The sequence below is a fragment of the Trichechus manatus genome, unplaced genomic scaffold, assembly GCF_000243295.1.
Source record: "Trichechus manatus latirostris isolate Lorelei unplaced genomic scaffold, TriManLat1.0 scaffold00093, whole genome shotgun sequence".
Classification (NCBI taxonomy): domain Eukaryota; kingdom Metazoa; phylum Chordata; class Mammalia; order Sirenia; family Trichechidae; genus Trichechus; species Trichechus manatus.
In genome coordinates, this window is record NW_004444029.1 from 7,660,314 (window position 1) to 7,684,359 (window position 24,046).

The 24,046-nt window shown below is 40.7% G+C and overlaps 1 protein-coding gene across 1 annotated transcript in view; it reads left to right on the plus strand.

Annotated features, from left to right (window-relative positions):
* BRAF (B-Raf proto-oncogene, serine/threonine kinase) overlaps positions 1–24,046 on the plus strand; it is a 152,403-nt gene that overhangs the window by 89,415 nt on the left and 38,942 nt on the right. Inside the window, exons 6-13 of the mRNA XM_012557301.2 lie at positions 597–745; positions 1,721–1,840; positions 6,488–6,647; positions 13,318–13,354; positions 16,150–16,286; positions 17,232–17,349; positions 19,232–19,316; positions 20,644–20,820. Of these exons, the coding sequence (XP_012412755.2) occupies positions 597–745; positions 1,721–1,840; positions 6,488–6,647; positions 13,318–13,354; positions 16,150–16,286; positions 17,232–17,349; positions 19,232–19,316; positions 20,644–20,820 (983 nt within the window). The remainder of the gene's footprint in view (positions 1–596; positions 746–1,720; positions 1,841–6,487; positions 6,648–13,317; positions 13,355–16,149; positions 16,287–17,231; positions 17,350–19,231; positions 19,317–20,643; positions 20,821–24,046) is intronic.

A 24,046-nucleotide genomic window follows, 5' to 3' on the forward strand; every position in this document is an offset into this window, starting at 1 on the left:
TGCTGCTCTCCAGAGGAAACCACTCTTAACTTTGAATGGTTTCTGTTTTAAGCTCTTGTGGTGATTATTTTCATCTTTCTAAATAATATTCTAACGCCACAATGTCTTGCTTTATCAACGTTAGACATGATTTACCCATTACTGATTCCATAGGAGTTAGCTCATTTGCATCACCTCAGTCCTTCTTCCTTCTCCCTCCCCTCCCCCTCCAGCGTTTCTGTTACCTTTGGTTCTTGGTCAGCAAAAGTCAGCATTGCTTAGGTGACTCTCCTTCGTTAGCCCTTACCCTCCATTCACCTCTGTTCTCTCCTTTTGTCAGCTCAGCTTTTACTTTTCTGTTGTCAGGCTTGAAATCAATCGCCAGTCTTTCATCCACTTCCCATTTTCTTGACTTCTGTGTTTTTGAATCGGGTGTTGGAGTAGGAGATAAACACACTTAGTTCATCTACTAGTTTTCGTTTTAGTATCTGAGTATGTAAGGCACTTCTCATGGTGTATGCATATTGAAATTGGTTATTTAAATAAGAGAGTAAATACGTTGATTTCTAAAAGGTTCTTGCAGTTTTTGAAATCCACTGTGATTTTTTACTTTGCAGGTACGGAAAACTTTTTTCACCTTGGCATTTTGTGACTTTTGTCGAAAGCTCCTTTTCCAAGGTTTCCGCTGTCAAACATGTGGTTACAAATTTCACCAGCGCTGTAGTACAGAGGTTCCACTGATGTGCGTTAATTATGACCAACTGGAGTAAGTAATCAAAACAAATCTCTTTTCTGTGTACCATTTTACATCTAAATTTTCTTAATGTGAAACTAGTATGTCTTAAAGTCTGAGAAGTTTTCTATCTGGAACAGTTGTTATAGGGAATAAAATTTAAAAAAATAGTGTGGTTAGAGAGTAACCTATAGTATAGCCAGTTCTTCTCTCCCAGATTCTAATTCTGGTTCAGCTATACATTTAATTTATATTTTATCTTCTCCTTTAATTAGTAAAGACCCCTTACCCATAGAAATCACATTAGGTTGTTTTTTGGAGGAGAGGGAGAATTGTTTCAACTAAGTTAAACATTATATTTTTGGACCACATTTTAGGGGGTCTGATTCTATCAGCTCTTTTGTAAATTATGTTTATTTTCTCTCTCTACCTCACTGCCTCCCTCTCTCCTTCTCTCTCCTTTCTCCTCCCTCTACACCCAGTTTATTTAAAAGTAAGGTATAAAATATTTATTTCCAGTGTGTATCTAAAATTTCTCTCTGCTTTATGCCAAAGTTTCTATCGTGGATTTAGGCCGAGCCTGTTATGATTGTTCTCTGTGTTGTTGCTGCTGCTGTTAAAGTCTTTACTATTTGTCTTAATCACTTGAGCAAATAGAATTCAACTCTATAGTTCAGTAAATTATAGTGATGTACTCTAACTTAGCAGTAGACACTTTTTCTTCTAATTTGTTAACCATAAAGAATGATTTTCCCCTCTAATACTTAGAACTCTGTTGTATAGAAGAATTAGTTTTAGATTCTGAGCTTGCCTTTGAAAGCACAGTATACTTTTTTAAAAGAAGCCTTTAACCAAAAATACAAGTAATCGAATTTTAACAATCGTTTCTGAAAATGGAATTTCATCCTAGATTTTTCTGTTAACTCTGTAATGTCTTCTGGTATATGAAGCTTCTGGGTTTTGCACAAGTTAGGTTTGTTTTGTTCTGTTTTTGTTTTTACCTCACAGTTTGCTGTTTGTCTCCAAGTTCTTTGAACACCACCCAATCCCGCAGGAGGAGACGTCCTTTGCCGAGACTGCCCTTGCTCCGGGATCGTCCCCTCCCGCGCCCCCCTCAGACTCTCCTGGGTATGGTTTGACTCCTGCTGTTCAGTGACGTGCTGTTGGAGTGGTTTCTTCTAGGTTTTTGGTTAATTTTAAACCTTCCCAACATTTGGATTGTTAAATTCAGGATTTTTTTTCGAATAATTTATTTTAAAGCACCAATCAGATCTTTACATGCATTTGGTACAGATAATGGCGTTAAAGCTGACACAGATAGTTTCAGGACTAGTCCTGAAAAAAATCAACCAAGAGCTCAGGTAGAGGGCCTGCCTTGTGCTCGTCTCTTTATTAGCTAGTATCAGCTGAGGAAGTACAGGATTTCCATTGAGAGAAGTGGCGTTAACACAGGAAACAATGGCAAACAGTTTTAGAGTAGTTTATAGTCTGTAATGTATGATGGAGTATATTAAACGAGGTGCTAAGGACATAAGTGTTCTATCATGTTACCAGGAGAAGGGAGTACAGTGAGAGAGAGAGGAGAGCCAGGAAGACGTCACGAAGAAAGTGGGGCTTGAAGTGGGCCTTCAAGAGACTAGCAGCTGAACGAGCCGAGTGAGGGAAAGCCCGGTGCCGTGGTCTGAGGGGAGAGAGACAGCCCAGACACAGGGGAGGGGGAGAGGCTGCTCCACACGGGGACTGATGGGATTACTGAGAGCCTTGCAATTCAGACTGGAATTTAGACTTGACTTCAGAGGGACTGGCCTGATGAAATGGTTGGAAAGGAGGAGTCGCCCGCTGGTGCCGTGCAGATAAATTGACGGAGAGAAGCCTGAGGTGAAGACGGCCCGAGGATGTGCTTGGTAGTGAAGACAGTGAGTGGCCGGGAAGACGAGCTGGAGCTGCCACAGTGCAGAGAGAAGGGACAGTTTCCAGGACTGTAAAAGAGAGAACTATGAATATTTACTAATCAGATGTGGCGGATAAACGGGAGAATGGCTTTCAGTACGACACAAAGGTGTCTTGTGTTCAAACATCATACTAGGATACTAGGGAAAAAGATGATTGTGATGAGCGGAGTGGATGTTAGTTTGCTTTGGAGCATTTCTTAATACACTGGTCTGTTTACTGTTTCCCTACTGGATTTGAAGCTGCATGAATTACACTACATCTAGAGACATATGGTTTTAAAAAAAAGAAGTCCCCACACAGCATTCTGTTTTATACTGTTTCAGAGATATTTAGTTAAGATCAGAAACATTTATTGTTATTTTTAACCCCACTTTCTCCCACTCTTCTCAATGCAGTGTTATTTCTTTAGACTTCTACCTAGAGAGATTTAAAAAAAAAAAAAAAAGAGCTTACCACTCCCACCTGGCCTGTAATTTTACAAAGCCAGCCTTCATAGTGGTGTGCATTCTGCAGGTCTCATAGGTGCGGACATTTGCAGAAGCTTTTTGGGTTAAGGAGTGGTGTGTTTATCTATTTTGGAACACTGGAAAATGTAGCCTGTGTTCTTCCTTTAGGTTGTAACAGCCCTGCACCCTGGTGGAGTCATTTTGTCCCAGCTGGCTGGCTCTGTCTTTAGTTGGATGCAGCTGTGTGCTTCTCAGAAGATGAAAGCAAAATAGCAGATTTTTGTTATTGTTTGATTTGTTTTTTAATTTATCCTTTGGCTCTGATGTTTGCTCCTGACAGAGTATGTAGAGCATGGCGCCCCTTCTAATGGTGGGCGCGGTTCTGTGACAGAGTTACAGAACACTGGGTGGAATTCGCTCGGCCTCCCTGGAGGCCTGTGATGGTGGTGATCCAGGATGTTTGTGTCCCATGAAGGAATGCCATCGTAAAATTAAGAGAGCACTTGCCTATGCCGTGAGTGTTCTGTTCCTAACTAAACTGAAGTGTAGACTCTCTGGTCTTGAGCAAATGACCAGAGAAAGGTTCAGACGGTTCTCTAGAAATAGTTTCCTGATGCTTTTATGTCGCGAGTGTGTGGGTGCCCGTGTAAAGAGACAAGCCGGTTTTGTTCAGTAGCCAGGCTCCTCTGTTTCGTTCATAGCCCTGCTGACCATGGTCGTGGTCGTGAAACGAGGGTCACAGTGCACATACCCAGGAAGGATGGGGAAGTGGTCCATTGCCCAGTTCTGAATAAAATTCAGGAGGCATCCCCTTTTCCACTTTTAAAACATGCCTCTGTTGAAAGGTCAGCATTTTAAAATTTGCATATCACTGAACAGAAGATCTAAACTAATTGGTAATTTGCTGAAGGGTGTTAGAGGCAAAATTCCTTTTGTCTATAATTTAGTACTGATGAAGTTTTAAAGAGGTTTGAAGCAAGATAAGTAAGGGTATCATTGGGAGAATGCCAGTTTGCTGACTGCCACGATGCTTTGCCAGGTATAAATTACCTTGGTCCAGGCAAAGACTTCCCGGTATAGAAACCCGACTTTATCTGTCCTCAGAAATGATGAGAGTCGGTGATATCTTGGTTTTTATTAACCCAAATCAGAAGAGGCTAAATCAGAATGCGGGGAGTTCGTTTCAGTGAGAAGTATACCTGTGACATAGACTAGACTTCTCGTGTTAGATGAACGAGCGCTGACTCCCCTTTATTTTTGGGGAACCACAAACAAATTGTTTTTGTTAAACATGGAATTAGAACAGGGAAGTTGTTTTCCTGATTCAGATGTTCAGTGACATCAGGATATAATAACTTGAAGTGTTCTCCAAAATTATACTGTGTTCTTGCCCTCAGGGCTAGGCTGCTGACTGTGTGTGCCTGGGCACCCCCTGCCCCTGGTGCTGGTAGACAGGCTGCCCATCGTGGCCACTCTGGCTTGTAGAGTATGCAGATGTCCCCACTTGGTAATGTGGGCACCCTTTCTTTAGATATGATCATGACCTTATCAGGCTAAACCCAGGTACTTGCTTTCCTGCTTCTGCACCAGCATCCTTAGCTCCACACATCTGGTTTGTTGCCTTTACAGTCCTGACTCGGGAAGCTTCAGGATTGACGGTGCTGTCCCTTCTGCCTACACCGGATTAGTTATTCTGTTAATAAGGCTATCCAATACAGTTGCAGTTAATTCAGGCCTTTTCACTGTCAAGTCCTAACTTAAAGTATGCTCTTGCCTTGAGACTTTAAATCAGGCTCTCCATAGTTTTTAAAAAGTCGATGGACTTTCCAGAGCTTTTTTTTTTTAATTAACATTGTCATTTTTACATTCTTTCACCTGTTACCTAAATCCCCTGGCAAGTGGTATGTGAAGACAGTTCCATCACAAAACTGAAAACTTCTCAGTGACTGGAAAGAATGAAAAGGACAGGTGGAATATGCTGAGTTTCCTGAAGGCTGGTTTCACTCATCTTAGTAATTCTCACTGGACTGGTTCCAGTTTAAGTACATAATATTTTATTACTTACATATCTATTCTAAACAGATTCATTTAGTTAATATGAACAGATGAAATCAAAATTTCTATTCCTATGCCCAATAATGTGCTTCAAAGAAGTAAAACTATAAACTGATATGAGTCGGATTCTGTTAACATGCTTATTCAGAAGCTGTTTTTCACTGTGTGGCTTCCTTTGGTCTTCAGACCTCTGTCCATTCCTTTCCTACTACATCTTCCCCCGTTCCTCTCCACACCTTCTCCCCTCACAGAATGTCTTGTTATTCCTCAATGATGTCTTCCTGGCCACATCTTAATAAGCACTAGGTCATACCAATTGGCTGGAGAGTTCACACACGGTGGGGTGGACTGCTAACTGGCATGTGAAGAGAGATTGGTGGCACCGAGTCACTCGGTGGTCCTGATGGAGCGCTCTGAGCCCGCCCCCTAGGACAGCCCTTTGACGGTCACCGACTCCTTGCAGTGCCTGCAGTCTCTTCCCACAGCCGGGGGGTACTCTGTGAAGGCCAGGTCATCTGGGGGTGGTGAGAGATCACAGACTTTGTTATTTGGCTGCAGTACCAGAGTCTGTCACTCTGTAAACTTTTTGGGTGGTTTCATCTAAAAGCAGTTTTTAAAAATATTTGCCTTAATGTTTAATACAATATAGGAGTCTCCTGTGTCCCTGGTATCAGTAACTGGGCATGGTAAAAGTTTCAAAATGTGAGCAATATTGGTAGTATAAGATGTCTTCTGAATCTGGAAATGGTCTCTTGCTATTGCCAGCTACTTCAGCGTTTTCGTTCAACACTGATGTAAAGCAATAGGTGCGTCTTGCAGATCCTGAAATACTCATGTGTAGTCTCAAAAATATTTCTAATTTCCTAATACTTTCCATAAGATTTTCATTTTAATAACTTCAGGTACTAAAGGTTAGAAAAAGGCAGACTTAATTAATTCATTCTCTATCTGAAATATGTTTGTGTAACTTTGAAGGACAGAGCTTCTTCAGCTGATTAACCACTGGTAATTTATGGCCATTTGTAGATTCCCCTGGGACTTTCTGGATAAGAATCAGTGTTCTTACCAACCGTGGTCCCGGAAGGGGCTGCTTGAGCACAGCAGCCTAGTCAGTATTGGTTGTAGCTATATATTAGGTCTTTAAACCAATACTTTTTTAGACCGTTACTCCTGGGCTATTAATACATCTTTAATGCTTTAATTTTTAAAGATTTTATTTGAAAATATAAAAGCAAGGAAATCTTTATATCATCCAGTTTTTCTGTTAGTGTCTCTGTGAAGTTGCTCTGAATCTTATCTGCCAATGACTTGATTTTTCCAGGCCCCCAATTCTCACCAGTCCGTCTCCTTCAAAATCCATTCCAATTCCACAGCCCTTCCGACCAGCAGATGAAGATCATCGAAATCAATTTGGGCAGCGAGACCGGTCCTCATCAGCCCCCAATGTGCATATAAACACAATAGAGCCTGTCAATATTGATGTAAGTATCCAGCATTGTTAGCCCTAAAACAACTCAAGCGTATTTCTTTGCTACATTTATGGTATTGATCAGAGATAAGTGTCATCTTTCACTTCCCGCAGTTATTGTAAGTGATGGGCTTTTCATGGATCACAGATCGGAAAAGCCTTGTCAGTCTTCTCTGATGGCAGTAAGTACTTGAAAACCAAACCTGTTGCTGTCAAGTCACTTCCGACTCATCGCAACCCTATAGGACAGAGTAGAACTGCCCCATAGAGTTTCCAAGGCTGTAAATCTTTACGGAAGCAGACTGCCACATCTTTCTCCTGAGGAGCCACCAGGGCTCCTAGCAGATACTTAACTGATCCCGAATTCTAGGGTCACTATGATGCTTTTCCTTTTGACATCATCTCCATAAAAGTCTTGTCTTCATAGTTAACAGACAAGCCAGTTGGCCATTTCATAGTAAAGAAAAAATACGTATACAGTGCGCATGCTCACTGATTTCATATTTACCTGTAGACTATTTAAAATCCTTACCTAAATGTCCTAAAAGTACAATTTTGACTGAATTAAATAACTCTTACGGGCTGGTTGTCACATTCTTAACATCTTTTACTGTCTTTACTGTCTTGAGTATATCATTGTGTTCCATCCCTACACACGTCTTCAGTTTTGGCATTTTCTTCTTTTTGTGTGAAGTTTGTCATTAAGTTTTACTGATTCTTTCTTTAAAATTAAAATCTCATCTTCTCTGTTCCCACTATCATACATTGTAACCTCACCTCTTCAGTTATTTTAGCCCCCCTTTTGACTAATCGTTCTTGACTTTCTTTTTCACTTTTCCAGTTTGTCTTGCACAGTGTAACTTAATTATGTATTGTTCTAGATTTATTTATGTAAATTAGTATCACTCTGTCAATTAGATCTTAAGTCGTGGATGGCAGAAACCATTCCTAATACAGTTCCCTAGCTTAGAACTAAACACATACTAAATAAAAAAGCAAACCAGTTGCCGTTGAGTGATTCAAACTTACGGCGACCCCAGATGTATTCGAGTAGAATTGGGCTCCATAGGGTTTTCACTGGCTAATTTTTTTTTCTGGAGGATTGCCAGGCCTTTCTTCTGTGATGCCTTTTGATTAGCAGTCAAGCACATTAACCATTTGCACCACCCAGGGACTCCAAACACATACTAGGTCATCAAATATTTACTTGTTTCAGTAAAAGGGTTAGAAGATAAAGCCGAGGAAATTTCCCATAATACAGAACAGGGGTCAGCACACTTCTTTTTAAAGGGCCAGATAGTAAATATTTTAGGCGTGCAGGCCACATGGTCACTGTCACAACTCTTCAGCTCTGCCATTGTAATGTGAAAGCAGCCAGACACCACAGAAAGAACGGAAGGGGCGTGGCTTTGTTCCAGTACAGCTTTTACAAAAACAGGTGACCAGGCCACTGGTTTTCGACAACCTTTGATACAGACAAAGAGAAGGAAGAGATGAGTGAAAAAGATGAGACTCACAGGATCAACCCAAAAGGACTGGTCCAGCTCACAGAGAGCTGAGTGCCCTTACTTTCTGAGCTGTGGTGAGCTGGGGTCCTAATCTTGGAATTAGGGGTCACTTCTGCCCAAACCTGTGCTTTAGAATAAAGAGTGCCGGTTATCCCTAGTCTCTTGTCTCCCGTAGGCAACAAAGTTGAGAAAATCCATTAAGTTTACTTGTCTTAGAAAGTAATTATATTTACAGAGGAAATTGAAACTCTTTCCCCATGTAAGCAGGATACTGGAGTTAGTGAGGTGGTTATGTGTATGTTGGAAGTCACGGGTGATTCTCATTATACAGGCATTCCTTTTGAGTCCTTACAATTATCAGACTGAGTAGAGAAGCAAAAATTGTCATAACAGGAAAATATTCATTAATGAGCAGACTAATACTCGTCCCCACTCAAACACCCCTCCTCCCTATTTAATACCAGCTTGCATTCCAACCCTTTTACATCAGTACCCAACATTTCAGTGAAAACATAATGCACATTGATTACAAATCTGATCCCACCCAAAAAACGGTTTTATGTGAAACCAGTGAAAAACAACTTTGGAGAAATACTCAAATCACACAGAGCCATTGAGAGAAGAGGATACAGCAGAGTTAGCAATAGAAGAGAAAATCCAGGAGGATGGCCGAACAGCGGGCTCTTCAGATGAAGGTGGTCTCACAGCCAGAAGAGTCTGTGAGGTCCTGAGGGGTCTGAGGGGTCGTGTAGAACATTGACTAAAACGATTATAACTGTGCTGGAAAAATGAATATGAAATCAAGAATTTTGATTTGTGCTATCATAAGTTTGTCCTTATGACCAACAAAAACTTGATTCTTTCTGTATTTGTGCTGGAATTGGTGTACAGTTGAAATTGTAAGTTAAATTTTGTTAAGTGTAAAAGAAAATAAACTTTATTATAAAATTTAGTTTCATCTTTCAAGATAATGTCCCAAATCAGACTTCCTTCCCACTTTTTCTCTGTCTTTTTTGGGTTCACTTTAAGTGGCTTCCTCCTACCAGTTTTCCTGAGCTAATAAGGCCCCCCTCTCTCTAGCCAGACCTGAATAAGAAAGCAGTAGAAGAGGGAGATGTGGGAATAAGGCGATTGTGAAATAAGAAATCATATTTTCAGGTTAAGTCTGTTCTCAGTATGTCCAAAATTCTAACCTTCATCTTTACTTTCACAAGTAACAGACCTTTAAACTATTTCCCTTTTTCTCTTATTGTTACCACTGTTCTCCTATTCTCTTACGGTCTAACATCTTGAGTGTCAGCTTTCTGTCTTGCTTTTTTATCCTCCCCATAACCAGTCAGGAAACCCTGGTGGCATAGGGCTGCTAACCAAAAGGTCGGCAGTTCGAATCCACCAGGCACTCCTTGGAAACCCTATGGGGCAGTTTTACCGTTTCCTTGAGGGTCGCTCTGAGTTGGAATCAACTTGACGGCAGCAGGTTTGGTTTTTTTAATTAGCAGCCGTAGGTATGGGCTTTTCCTTTTGGTGTGCATCTCACACTTGTCTCTTACTTCTCCCCACCATCACCGGGCCCGTATTTCCTCCCTGAAACTGTGTGCTAACCAGTCTCACCAAAAATGGATTTCCTGCGGTTGATTTCCCTCTGTCGCATCTCCGTTGCTTATGCCACCATCAGGGTGGTTCTCTCACAGCACCTCTGTCATCATCTAGTCCCTCGCTCCAGAACTTTCAGCGACTTCCCACTGACCTTAAGATAAACTGTAAACTCCTTAGCATTTTCATTCATGCACAGTCATTTATTATTCCAGTAAACCGTATTGACCCTGGGCTAGGCACTGTGTCAGGCAATTGGGAATTATGGAAGTCGCAGTCTAGTGGCTGAATTCAGACGTACAGACAATCACAGAAATACCGTGGTAGTTCAGAGAGGGGGTGATAAACCCTACCTGGTTGGAATATTTAGCAGTGGGGACAGCGTTTAAGCCAACTTGTAAAAGGTGAGTAGGTGGCAGGCTTAAGAAGGAGGGGCATTTGTCAAAGGAGATAGTATGAGCAAAAGCATAGAAATACCTTTACCTGGGATGTAATGAATAGTTGATACAGTAAGTAGAGTACAGGAGAAGAGTGGGGAGCAGTGGGAGGTGTAGCTCGGTGGGCAGAGGCCACACCGAAGGCACTGCGCACTATTCCGAGGTCTCTAAACTAGGTCGTAGGAAGTCTGGAGAACTTTAAGTGGACGAGAAGGTGATCAGTTCTGTGTTTTAGGAAAATCTCTGGTCGTTACAGAGAATGGAGCACGCGGGAACCCCGCCTAGAGGCAGGACTGACAGTAATGTGGCTTCTGCTGTAGTCTAGGCAAGGTGACAGCGCTGGTGCCAGGGGGAGTGGGAGGCATGTGTGTGCACGCGCGTGTGCTGTTAGGGGAGGGAAACTATAGGTTAGAGGTCTGCTAGGTAAGGTTGTTACAAGTCATATTGAAAAGGGCTGCTATTTGTGAATGGTTACTATGTGCCAGATACTACGCAAAGTGCTTGGTATGAGTTTTCTTATTCCAGCTTTACAAAAATTCCGTGGGTTTAGTAGTATTATTATCTTTATTTTACTGTTAAGAAAATTAGATTTAGAGAGGTGAAGAAACTTGCCTGGGATCACACGCTAATGGAGTTAAAAGCTGGCCTTTCTTTCTAATGCTCAACCACTGCCCTATGCAGTGAGAGGTGAGCGAGAGAGGTGGAGGCAACGTCCAGATTCGTTAAGGTAGGAAACACCACAGGAAGAGCAGGGTGTCGACACGGCCGTGATGGCTTTCTGTGGACATGTGGACTTCAGGCTGCCCGTGGGGTCTCAGGTGTAGTCCAGGCGTGGTGACTGCAGACCCGAGCTGGAGAGGCAGATTTAGGAGTGACCAGCACGGTGTCGGGTAGAGCTATGGGTGGAGTGATGCTGTCAGAGAGTCTGGGTACATTGAAAAGGGGATGAAAGTGCACCCCCGTGAGTGCGGACACAGGTGCTGGCAGACTGCTGTTCTCTGTCTCATCTGTGGGCCCCTTGACCCAAGCCTGTTTCCAGGTAACGGAGAGGAGAGAGAGACCGCAGAAGGCAGATGAGGAAAGGGCTTCAAGAAGGCTGAAGTCGCTGGTGTCAGTCGCCGTTGACATCATGTGAGATAAGGACTGAAGATGACTGTTGAATTTGGCAATTAAAATGTAACTTCAGTGGCACTGACAGCTGTTTTAGAGGCTTCGGGGAGGAGAGAGGGCAGGTGAGGAAGTGGGGTTTGGTGTCCTTTTGAGAAGCTTGGCTGTAGAGGAATGGCAAATGGGCAGTAGCTTGATGCAGAGTTGAGGGCAGATTGTTTAATGGAGAGACTTCAGCATATTTGTAACTTGAGAAGAAGCCAGCAAAGAGAGAGATTGAAGAAGGGAGCAGTTTGAAGACAGGAGGAGAGGGAGTAATTGTTGTTGTGAAGTTCCTTGGCCTTGGCAGTGGTGTCCGTCAGTGGCTATAGGAATTGAAGACAGAGCTAGTGCTGCAGTTCTTCACAGGCGTGTGGCCTTGGGCAAGTTCCTCACCCCAGAGGATACTAGTGTCTACCTGGAGAGTGCTTGTTATGCCTGCCACATAATCAGAATTCCAAAATTACAGCAATTACTATGCAAGCGTTTGTAGGTGCGGGAGGAGGACAGAAAGTTCTTTGATGGCTTCTGTTTTCTGGGTCATGTTCAGAGAAATAACTACAGGAGAGTGGGAGAGGTTTGCAGAGCCCGTGTGGAAGCCTAGTTACCTGGGACAAGTAGAAAAGATGGCTAGGGAGCTGTAGGAACACATTTGAGACTGAAAGGTATGAGTTCAGTGTGGCGCTAGCAGTCGGTTGTCGGAGAAGCCAGAAAGCAGAATTTGGTTCAGCCATGGTTGTGGGGAGTTGCAGGTCTGGTGCAGCAGAAGGAAGGGGTACGGCATTTCTGCCTTCCTTTCGCTTTCTGTCTAGAAGGCCCGCTGCTTGTCCTTTCTACACTCCTTTCCATCCCTCAACTCCAGGTCATAGCCCATCTCGTCAAATGCTTCTCGTGACCAAGTCCTGTACTCAGTTATTTATCCATCCTTTGAGCTTATGTAGCTCTAAGAAACTTACCACTCATACCACTTACTTGGCAGTTAACTAAGCAACAACCTTTGGCATCCCTTTGTTATTTTCTTAAGCTGTTATTCTCATTTTAACTTTAACTGTGTGTACATCTTACCTGCAATTAGATTATAAACTCTCAAGAACCGAGTAAGTGGGACCACCAGTATTTTTAATTTTTTTTGGTAACACCCAGCCCCTAGCACCTAGCACCTTGTTTGCAGATATACAATGAATATTTGTTCATTGTTGTATAGAAAATATTGCAAGTTTTATATAATACATTGGAAGGAATTTTCTTTGGCTTTGTTTAGCCATTTACAAAGAACCTATTTAGAAACATTTGGGGCCATTCAATCTCTCATATTTTAGTTAAACTGGTTTCCCCCCTCGAGTGTATCTTATGCGTCCATTTTTTATGATTGTAATCAGTGTACATTTCATTTTGTATTTTGTTTTTTTATTATATTATAAACATGTTTCATCATCCAAGCTTCCTAATTGTTTTTAGTAGCTGCATAACACTTCATGAAATCGAGATACTGTAATTTACTCGACCAGTATGCCTATAAGAGGGAGATAATTCTTTCTCATCTTTTAGTGTTGTGGGCAGTGCTGCACGGAACACCTTTGTGCATGTCATTTTTCCTTACGAATTATTTCCTTAGGGAAAATTGCCAGAAGTGGAATTACAGGATCAAAGGGTATGAACATTTTTATGGGTCTTAATATGTACCAGTAGAATTTCTTGTAAAGAATGGATGCAGCCATTGGTTTTGAATGGCCTGAAATGAATTGCAATATTTGATCAGAACTAATCACCCCTTCAGCATACGGTCAGGGTGGCAAGTGCTTCAAAGTTTAGGTTTTAATTATGTTTACTAGCTAATTTCATAGTCTTTAGTTTTGTGAAATCATTGTAAGACAAATCTTATTTTGAATTTGCCTTTCTGTTAATGACTGAATTAGCCTTTTCTTAGTGGAAAATTCAGTGCTGTTATTACTTTCTTACCATATGCTTTGAATAAATATACATTATTGTTTATTTGTAGGACTTGATTAGAAACCAGGGGTTTCGTGGTGATGGAGGTAAGTAGTGATTTCAGTTCAACAAAAAAACTCAGGGAAAAATGCAATGGCTTTGCTGCTTGTTGCCTTTATACTTGCTTCTTTCACGAAACACAGACACAGAGAAAAATGTGTAGAGAAAACCCAAATTTTTTCGTTTTTCTTTAATATTTATCATTTATCTCTAATAAAATTTTCACTAATTTATAACACGAGTAGAGAAGACGAGGGGACATAAAAAATGGAGCCTTAAATGTACTCTCTGCAGTTTAAAAATATTTTACCAAGGGGAGATCCTTAATTATTCTACCCACTTTATTAAGTCCCAGCCATCTTCAAAGCTGGAGTGGCTAAATTTCCTTTGGGAGCGTCCACTAATGTTTAAAGATGGAGCTTAGAGTTAGGTAAAGCTCACTTTCCCCAATCATGCTAAGAGGGAGGAGTCCCTTGAGTTGGATTGTCTGTCACAGCTTCTCAGTTGGTCGGACAGTGTCAGCCCCTTCCCTTCAGGCTTCTAGAAGAGTATGAAATGAACATTTGATAGAATGGACCCCTAAATAGAATAGCCCCTTGCCCTCTTACTAGTCCAATTTAAAAAAAAAAAAAAAAAGCAAACGAATGGAGATTTTTTGCAGAATTTTCATCAGGTATTCGCTCTAGCACCCACTGAAAATTAGGAGCATAAGCATTGCTTAAGAAATACTTCTTATAAGAATATCCCATACACTGTTTTCCAAGAGATGGTATTTGAGAATATCTTTCCCCCATACTCACTCTGAGTAGGGAAAGCCTGTCGTGACTGCTTATCTTGCTCCCAGCTGGTCTCTTCACTGGGACCTGCTTTATCTTGAAAATATCTAAGCCTAGACTCAGATTATGTTATATTCAAAAAAACATTGCGTAGACCATCTCGTGTTCTGTTTCTGTACACCTGCGAAGCTACCAGGTTGACCCCTACACTGTCCCCTCTGGGCTTGGTGTTTATTGTACCACGTAGCTGTACGAGTTTTTGTTGCTGTTGTTTCTGTTTGTTACTCCACGAACCCGCCAGTTAATGTTGTTGCCAGTATGATCTTCGTGTGTCTTAATAGCTGTGGCTTTTGGTAATTTTGCCCAGTACATCCAGCACTTGAATGCTGCCATCATGTTGGGGTCACGAAGTTAACTTAGTCATAAAAACTGCCTGCTTAGTACTTAAAATCAAGTGACATTTCTTGTCCTTTTCATGAATCACTTTTTAAAAATCATTGGGATTTTGTAAAAATAATCAGATTTTTTTTAAACACCCAGAATTATTTTGTTAAGCAGGCTTCAAGTCATTTTATTTATCCCCATGACTTCTTTCATTTCTTCTGTGTGTCTGTCTTCCTGTGTTTGCCTGCCCCTCTCTTTCTCTTCTAACAGCCCCTTTGAACCAGCTGACGCGCTGTCTTCGGAAATACCAATCCCGGACTCCCAGTCCCCTCCTCCATTCTGTCCCCAGTGAAATAGTGTTTGATTTTGAGCCTGGCCCAGTGTTCAGAGGTAGTTGGGCTCTTCTTTCTTATTTTCACCCAAAGCAAATTAAATATGAACCACAGACGCTATTTGTGCTTCACCCTCACAGTGTGTGTTTGTAAGTGTGAGAGTTCGTGGTGCTGAACTTCTGCTTGGCCTTGCTGGGATGCTCTGAATGTGCTTCTCCACATAACTCACCCCACAAGCTTCTGTGTGCCATCCATCACGAACTGTCAGAGCAAAGAGGTTCTCAGTTCAGAGCGCCATCTTTTTTTTTAATTATATTACTTACGTCTTGGTCTTAATAACTCCAGATTCAGTGGGTGGGAATAAATAAGGTGGGGGTCTTCAATCTGAATTCCTTTCATGTTAGGTAATTACCTTGATGAGTATTAATACTTGTTATAATCAATCTTTGTGGTTTATAAGAAAATAAAAGTAGAAATGGAAATCTCTATTATATGAGATTTTGCTGGGCTTGTGGCTTTTTTTGAGATTCTCTAATATCAGCAGTATTCATTTTTTTGTACTGTGGTACAGGTATATTTTATATTGTGTCAAAAGTAGGGAGCTGTAAAAAATATTTATAATGTATGTTTGAGTATTTAGCCTGTCTCAGAAAAACCTGAGAATTCATACCTTCGTTTATGCTCTATGGGGAAAAAGGTAGTATGATTTCACTCCCCCATTTCATCTTGCCAGAGTTTAACTAGTGGTTTAACTGATTTTTTAAAATCTAAATGAAAATTGGGACGGGTGTCTTGCTGTAAATACTTGTAAAGAGTTATATTTACTAACTGTTGCTAGTTATTCTGAATGTAGTGGTTATGCTCCTCAGCAATCTTGGAAAATCCATAGAATGGAATGGAAGTCGTAGGTACTGAGCAATGTAGTTCAACTGAGTGCGTCTTAGACAGTGAAGCCTGGCCAAGAGCTAAGGCTTTCTAATGTGGAGATGACCCGCGCTCAGCACAAGACAAGCTGTGCTCCGTTCGTAGATGGGAGTCCCAGACTCCACGTGGGAGTTGTTGCTAGCGTTTGTTTCTTACTTTACAGAAGTTTTTTGTCTTCTAGACCCTGTACCAATAAAGTGTGTATCTACAATCAGATGTTTAGATCTTAAATTTGCCAGAAAATTGAAAGAAATTATAGTATTAATCACCAATGAGGCCCCTTTTTGGCCTGTCCTTTCCAAAAATCTATATTGAACATGCGCTCCATTTTTAAATACCAAGTCTAAATCTGCCCTGTCCCTGCCCCAGATAAATTAACGCGCGTGATCCTCCTTTAACGGTGCCTTTTCCCTTCTGCCAACTTAGGATCAACCACAGGTTTGTCGGCCACCCCTCCCGCATCGCTCCCTGGCTCCCTCACTAACGTGAAAGCCTTACAGAAATCTCCTGGACCTCAGCGGGAAAGGAAATCCTCGTCATCCTCAGAAGACAGGAATCGAATGGTAAGCCTGTGTGACATCGGTTTTCCTCTGAGTTCTCTCTTTGTAGAAGTCATAGCCAAATGGAACGTCTGTGGTGTGGTTTTAGATACATTGATAATCCATGTGACACGGAATTCCTATAATCAGGTAAGTTCAAGAGCTGATGGTTTTTTGCTCAGAGCATATTCCCACAACACTCATACTTACCCTTTTCTCTAATTGAGAAAAAAGGCAGTTTTGGAAGAGTAAGAATAGCGTTCTACTTCTAAAATAAGGAAAAAGAGAGTAACTTGGTATTTAGGAAGAATGTTTAAGCATATACATCCTAAAGGGTTGGCCTAAAATTCAAATATCTACAAAATGATATTGTTCCCTATTAAAAAACGAACTTTCTGACACAAAATGAGTCTGTATTTAAAAACTAATAATTTCATTCTAGCAGCAATGTATATTGTCTAGGTGGATCCAAAGTGATTGTATATGTTGATTTTTTTTTTCTTGAGAGAGTGGATCAGATAAGATAGATGAGAATATTTAGCACTGACTGAGGGGGAGAGTAATTAGCAAAATTCTCAGCAGTTACCATAGGATGTCGATTTAAATTTGGGGGGATTTGGACCCAAAACTAATTATAAATGTGTACTACTTATCTTGCCTGTCGAAGGCTCCAAATGATAAAAAGCTGTTTTATTGATTTTAGTCATACACATTTCTGCTTATACCCAGTAATGATTTCTATTTTTTAATAAATTGTTTCTATCCTAATACTGACTTAGGTCTTTACGTTTTGTATATTTTAAGAGTCATACTTTTAACTGTTAGTCCTCCAGAGGGTGTTTTTAAAAAATAGATCTGATTTGCTTCCTAACTGTGTCCCTCTCAGACATAAGGGAATCACTTAGTATGGAATATAAGATTTTCCCATTTTGTTTGATTTGGTTTGACCTTTGCCCTGCTTTTATCAAGAAAACACTTGGTCGGCGAGATTCAAGTGACGACTGGGAGATTCCCGATGGACAGATCACAGTTGGACAGAGAATCGGATCCGGGTCGTTTGGAACCGTCTACAAGGGCAAGTGGCATGGTATGTGTGCAGCTTGGTGATGCCCCCCAGTTGTAGTGGTAGGCTTAGAAGCAAAGAGCCTCCAGGTGAGCGAGTCTCAGATGATTTTGTTCTTTTCTTTTAAAAGTCTTTCTGCTCATAATGGTATTTGTATTATAAACCACAAGTAAACGTATTAAAAGTGCACTTAACCAGAGGAGGATGTGGAAGTGGCTAGTGGCCTATAAAAAATGTTCAGCCTCACTAGTTATCAAAGAAGTGCAGATTAAAACAATAGAGATCATTATTTGTCTCTCAAAGATTTTTAAAAACCCATGAGTTAGATTGTAATTCTGCTGATGGGAAAATAAATTTTCTAGTGGGCAGTTTGGCAATATATATTAACAGTCTTTAAGAATGCATCACCTTCGAACCAACAGTTCCACTTATGGGCTTTCTGCTGAAGACAGAATTGGATGGCAGCGAATAGATGTGTGTGCAAGTGGATTTATCACAGAGTTAATAATAATGGAAAATGGAAATAAATGCCCATTGATGGAGGATTATAGAAGTTGATACTTCCATATATGATTATATAGGCGTTTAACTTATATGATAGATCTATGCTTATTGATATGGGAGGTGTATAGGGTATATTAAATTGAATTTTACAAAGCAGCTTATATAACATCCCATATTATGGTGCTACCTAGAAATATATATATATATATATAACAAGGAAAATGACTATCAATATTTTAGTAAATATCCTTTTAGGTTATTTTATTTGTACTCATAAATATTCACAGTGCTTACATATAAAAGCCTAGGAGGATGTACATGAATATGTTAACAGTGGACATCTCTGCATGACATGGCTGTGGGGAATTTTAATTTTTTTCTTGAAATTTTTACAGTGAGTACTGTGTTACTTTGATAATCAGGAATAATCAATACATTTATTTAACTTTTTCTTGAAGTGTAAAGTACATACCAAAAAAGCACACATATCATGAGCATACAAGTAGCTAGAAGTCTCACGCAGTGAACATGTCTGGGATCCATAAACAGAGCATTACCAGCACTCCGGAAGCCCCCTCGTACCCTCTCTCAGCCAGCCCTCTTCCCTCCCCCTGGGTAACCACTGTCCTACCCTAGCAGGAATCAGACAGGGCACACTCTTCGTGTCTGGCCTGTTTCCCTCAATTGTGTTTATAAGATGTTCTATATTGTGGAGTGTAGTTGTAGATTATTCGTTCTCAGGGCTGTCTTACGTTCCATTGTACGCCCACAACATGATGTCTTTTTCCATCCTCCTCTCTGATAAGCATCTGGATAGTTTCTAGTTTGGGGCTATCACAAATAGTGCTGCTGTGAATATTCTCGTACATGTCCTTTGGTGAATATACATAGCCATTTTTGTGGGGTCTGTGCGCAGGAGAGAAACGTGAGGCTGTAGGGTATGCACGCGTGCAGTGTTAAGGGATGCTGCCAACATTTTACAAAGTGGTCATACCAGTGTACACACCCACTGGCAGCTTTTTTTTTGTTTTTTTGTTTTTTAAATTATTGTTACAGTTTTAATCATTTTCCTAAACAAAGTTCCATAAGTGATCCATGGACTAAAAAAATGTAAACTTTTGTGTTATAGAAGTTTTGCAGTTTTCTATTTTAAGCCATGTGCCATTGGGTCTGTCGTCTGTAGTTTCAACGTTCACTTAGTAAATGCATCTGATTCAATATTGTTAAATAACCAGGGTACTGGTGCTTAATTGGTTAAACTTCCAGGGGAAGAACAAGATTAGCTTTATTTGCAATTTAATAATAGTGTGGATTTAGGGTTATCATAAAATACCCAAGAATTTTTTATATTTTTAAATGTAAAATAATTGGAATGACAGTTGAAATGACAATTCCCTTCTAGGTGATGTGGCAGTGAAAATGTTGAATGTGACAGCACCCACACCTCAGCAGTTACAGGCCTTCAAAAATGAAGTAGGAGTACTCAGGTGAGCTTGTGTGAGTTACTGTGTTCAGAGAAAGAAGTAGTTTTCGCTGAGTTTTCCAGTGGCAGCCACTATTAGCTTGACTCACAATGGGTAAATACCTAGAAACAGAGCCTGTCTGAGTACCTTTTGTCTTACTTCTAGTCTTTTAAGTTAGTCTGCATTATTATATGGTTCAGCTGTTAAAAGACCTAATCTTGAACTGAATTAATGGAAATGTATTCCGGTCATGAGAAATAATAGTTCCTCTTGTATAAATAATACTCTCAAAAGTCTAGTGATCTCAAAATAAAAGCTTACCAGGACACATCTAGAGACTGTATTTAGCCCTGGAACTTGAGGAAGAAACTAGAGCATGTCCCGGGCAGGGCAACCTTGATGGGGAGGATTCTAGAGACATGACTTAGAGGGAAGGAAGTTGACAGACTGGGGTATTCAGTCCAGAAAAGGCTGGTAGGCAGGCTTTAAAATTCTCGTGGAATCCAGACTTTCTGAAGCCGTTGAGGCTAGATGAATCCCCTGAAACTACTGCCCTGAGATAATCTTTCAACCTTAAACCAAAAATATCTCCTGAAGTCTTCGTTAAACGGAACAATGGTTAGCTTAATTAGTAAAGAATGTCTGCCTTGAGCATTGTGTTCTTTTAAAGAACTGCCTTTATAGGATTAAATGGACAACAGCTACTCCAGATTAGATAGGAATTTTAGGGGACAGTGAAGTTATGTTAATGGGGGAGAAACAATTTGGAAAAGGAGGGTGAGAATGGCTGCATAGCTTGAAGAGTGTAATCAGTGTCATGAACTGTACCTGGAGAAGTTGTTGAATTGGTGTATGTTCTTCTCTGTACATTTTCAGCAACAACAACAACAAAATAAATTATTTTAAAAAGAAAAAGGAAGGCTGTTATATTCAAGAACATGCAGACTCACTCTTATTTTATTCCAGACGACAGAACAGGGAAGCCAGTGGTGAAAGTTGTAGGAAAATGCTTTTGTCTCAGCCCAAGAAAACGTTCTAAATACTAGAGCCATTTCAGAAAGGGGAGGGGGAGTGCTGCCTTCTCAGTGGTGTGCTTCCCGTGACTGCAGGTATTTAAGCAGCTTCTGCGTGCCTGTTTGTCAGGTGTGTGCAAACAGCTATTTCTTCATCCAGTGGGAGATTAGACTAGACAGTTTCTGAAAGTCTCTTCTAAATTTATGCTTTTTTTTCTTTATTATACCTTTTTTTGACAACACCTTGCTGACAGGTAGACTGCCTTGGCCCTCTTTTTTAAAAACTTTGGTTGAAGTTTGTCGACTTTTCCTATTTACAGTCACCTTTCTTTTTGCAGGAAAACACGACACGTGAATATCCTACTCTTTATGGGCTATTCAACAAAGCCACAGCTGGCTATTGTCACCCAGTGGTGTGAGGGCTCCAGCTTATATCACCATCTCCACATCATTGAGACCAAATTTGAGATGATCAAACTCATAGACATTGCACGGCAGACTGCACAGGGCATGGAGTAAGTTCCGTTCTGTTCCGTCTTTCGTAAATTACTTCTGGATTGTTCTTTTGGATTGCATTTCAAATTGAGCTGTCCAGCAACATACAGACACTTTAATGACTACAGCAATATGATATTAAGAAATAAAACTGCCTCCCTCTAGTACTGTCTTCAAAACATATCAAGTATTTGATGATTAAGTATGTGACTGGAAATTTATGTCTAGTATGTAATGATTTAGCTAAGCAATAAAGTTTCAGAAAACAAAAATAGACCAAAAAAAAAAAAAAACCAACAACAACAACACTGAGAGTCTAACAGTTGTTGAAGCATACAAAATGATTGTTGCTTACTTACCCTTGAGATCGCTTTCTCCAAGTGCCCATATTTTCTATTGCAAAATGGTCAATTAATAAAGTTAAGATGAAGATCTGCATTTCGATCCTTTTTGAAGATTTCAAGTTGAGTTGTTCATACCTATTGAATTTTGCTGTGTAATTAAAAAGATAAAGAGTTAATTTGGAAAATGTATCATAGGCTAAAATGGGAGGCTAACTTAGAAGGCTAAACTTTGTCCGCAACCTTACGTGCAAATGAATGGGTAGATCAAAATGTAAAATTAAATAAATTTTGAAAGCACTTAGATGACAAACCTAAGTAAATCTGAGTAACATATAAATTTGAAAGCTCTCTGAGTAGTTAACAATATGTATCTTTAACGTGATATTTTGTAGTATACAAATTGCTTTCCCATGCAGTTATGTCATTTAATCTTTATTATGTCCTGAAGTAGATATTTTTATCTTCCTTTTACAGAGAAGGAAACTGAGGCTTTTCAGTGACTTGCTTAAGACCACACATTTAGTAAGTGGCAGCAAAGGTGTTAAACTTGGGATTTCTTTCCTGTAACCACTATGCTACATTTACATTTTAAAATTCGAATGAAAGCATAAAAGAGTGTATGTGTACTAACACCTAGAACTCTGACTCAAGACCATTCTAGCAAGTAGGTGTAGAACCCGGAACAAATCAAGAGCTGGTTCTCCAATCTCATCACCATACGACCCTCTGTGTCCCCAGATGAGGCAATGTATCTGTAGTCTAGATTGTTTACAAGCCTGTGTTCAGCCAGAATGCTTATTTTAGCAAAATATTACCTTATTCAATAACATTCCCACTGATCCACTAGACTTTAAACAATCTCAGCCTTTCAGATAAGTTAGCGTCTGAATCTGTTACACTCTGAAAGATTCTAGTAAAATCTTGTGAAGAGTAAACCATGGCAAAAGCAGCAAACACTCAGAGAGAAACAGAGCTTATTTTGCTGCAGCCCCCTGATCTCTGCTGCCTCTTCAGCAGGCCAGGTTCGTCCTCCTTTGGGCCTCGCGCTTGCTGCTTCCTTGGGATGCTCATGCCACAAACATCCATAGGGCTTCTCCCTTGTGTCTCTTTCAAATGTCACTTCTTAAGGTTTCTCTGATTACCTTATGTAACTAACATGTGCCCACCCCACCCTGACCCTCTCCACACCTCGCCTCCTTATTTTTCTCCATAATGCCCAATTCCACGTGACGTATCTGCTTGTTATCTGTCACACCCCGACAATACAAGCCGTGTGAGGGCAGGGACTTTGTTCTGTTCACTGTTGTACCTCCAATGCCTAGAGTAGAGCCTGGCTGATGATAGGCACTCAGTTACGTAGCTGTTAAATGAAAAGACAAAGGAACGATTACACACACTGCATATCATTGATAGGCTTGCCTTCTAGAAGAGAAAGAAGCCAAATCCTTCTCCTATCAAAACTGAAAAATGTCAAGGAAAGGAAAAATAGTTAAAGAAGTGAAAAAAGCAAATAACAGAAGGAGAGAGGCTTTTGATGTAAACAGAGGCAACAGTGAATGTACTAACAGTCGTTTCTAGAAACAGCGGTGGGGGCGGTGAGTGCCAGTGTTGATCACAGTAAGAAGCGGCAGGAGAGAAGCACACTGTCACGTTGGAAGAGCTCTGTTGTCTGGGAGTAGCCAGTGAAGGGTTGTGCTTTCCATCGCTGCAGTTTGCGATCTGTAGTGCAAACCTTTACAGTCTACGTGTCTGTACTGAGGCACTTTGCTATTCAGGGTCACACCCATTGAAAATCCCGTGGAACACAGTTCTACTCTGACACACGTGGGGTTGCCACGGCAACTGCTTTGGTTCTTTGGCTTAGCCGAGTATACTTTTTATTAAAAGCCTAAAATTAACCAGAGAAGATACGGCTTCTTTTCTCTTTCTCTTCTTCTTACGAGATAATTAACATGCTGCTGGTTAATTGTACCAACCAGAGCTTCTAACTGGTTCTAATTTGAACCCCTGCTGAGAATTTACATTTCCACCTCGGATATACTGAGTCAGACTTTACAATTTGACAAGATCCCCAGGTGATTCTTACGTATAACTTCCTGGGAACTTGTTAGAAATGCAAATTTTAAGCAGGGGTTCAAAGAGGACCAAACCGGTTTGAAGCCCCAGTACTGAAGCCCTAGTTTCTGAAGGCATCACCAAATTGAAAATCCTCTCGTTAAAATGGTTGTATGGGTTTCAGGTTAGGGTGACAGATTTTTGCTGCCTCCTGAAACCCCACTACGACTGTGATAAAGGAGTCTTTTTAAAACCATAAACCTATAAAGAATGAGGGTAACAGAGGAGACAACAGCAGCGACATTTTAGAAGTTGGAAAGCAGATGGTGAAGTGGTAATGGAGTTGTTGTTAGACGCTATCAAGTTGGTTCCGACTCACAGCAACCCTGTGGACAACAGAACAAAACACTGCCTGCTCCCATGCCATCCTCACAGTCGTCGTTATGCTTGAGCCCATTGTTGCAGCCACTGTGTCAATCCATCTTGTTGAGAGGTTCTTCCTCTTTTACACTGACCCTCTACCAAGCATGATGTCCTTCTCCAGGGACTGGTCCCTCCTGATAACATGTCCAAAGTATGTGAGACATAGTCTCGCCATCCTCACTTCCAAGAAACACTCTGAATGTATTTCTTCCAAGACAGACTTACTCATTCTTCTGGCAGTCCATGGTGTATTCAATATTCTTTGCCAACACCATAATTCAAACATGTCAATTCTTCCTCAGTCTTCCTTATTCATTGTCCAGCTTTCACATGCATATGAGGTTACTGAAAATATCATGGCTTGGGCCAGGTGCACCTTAGTCCTCAAAGTGACATCTTTGTGTTTGAACACTTGAAAGACCTC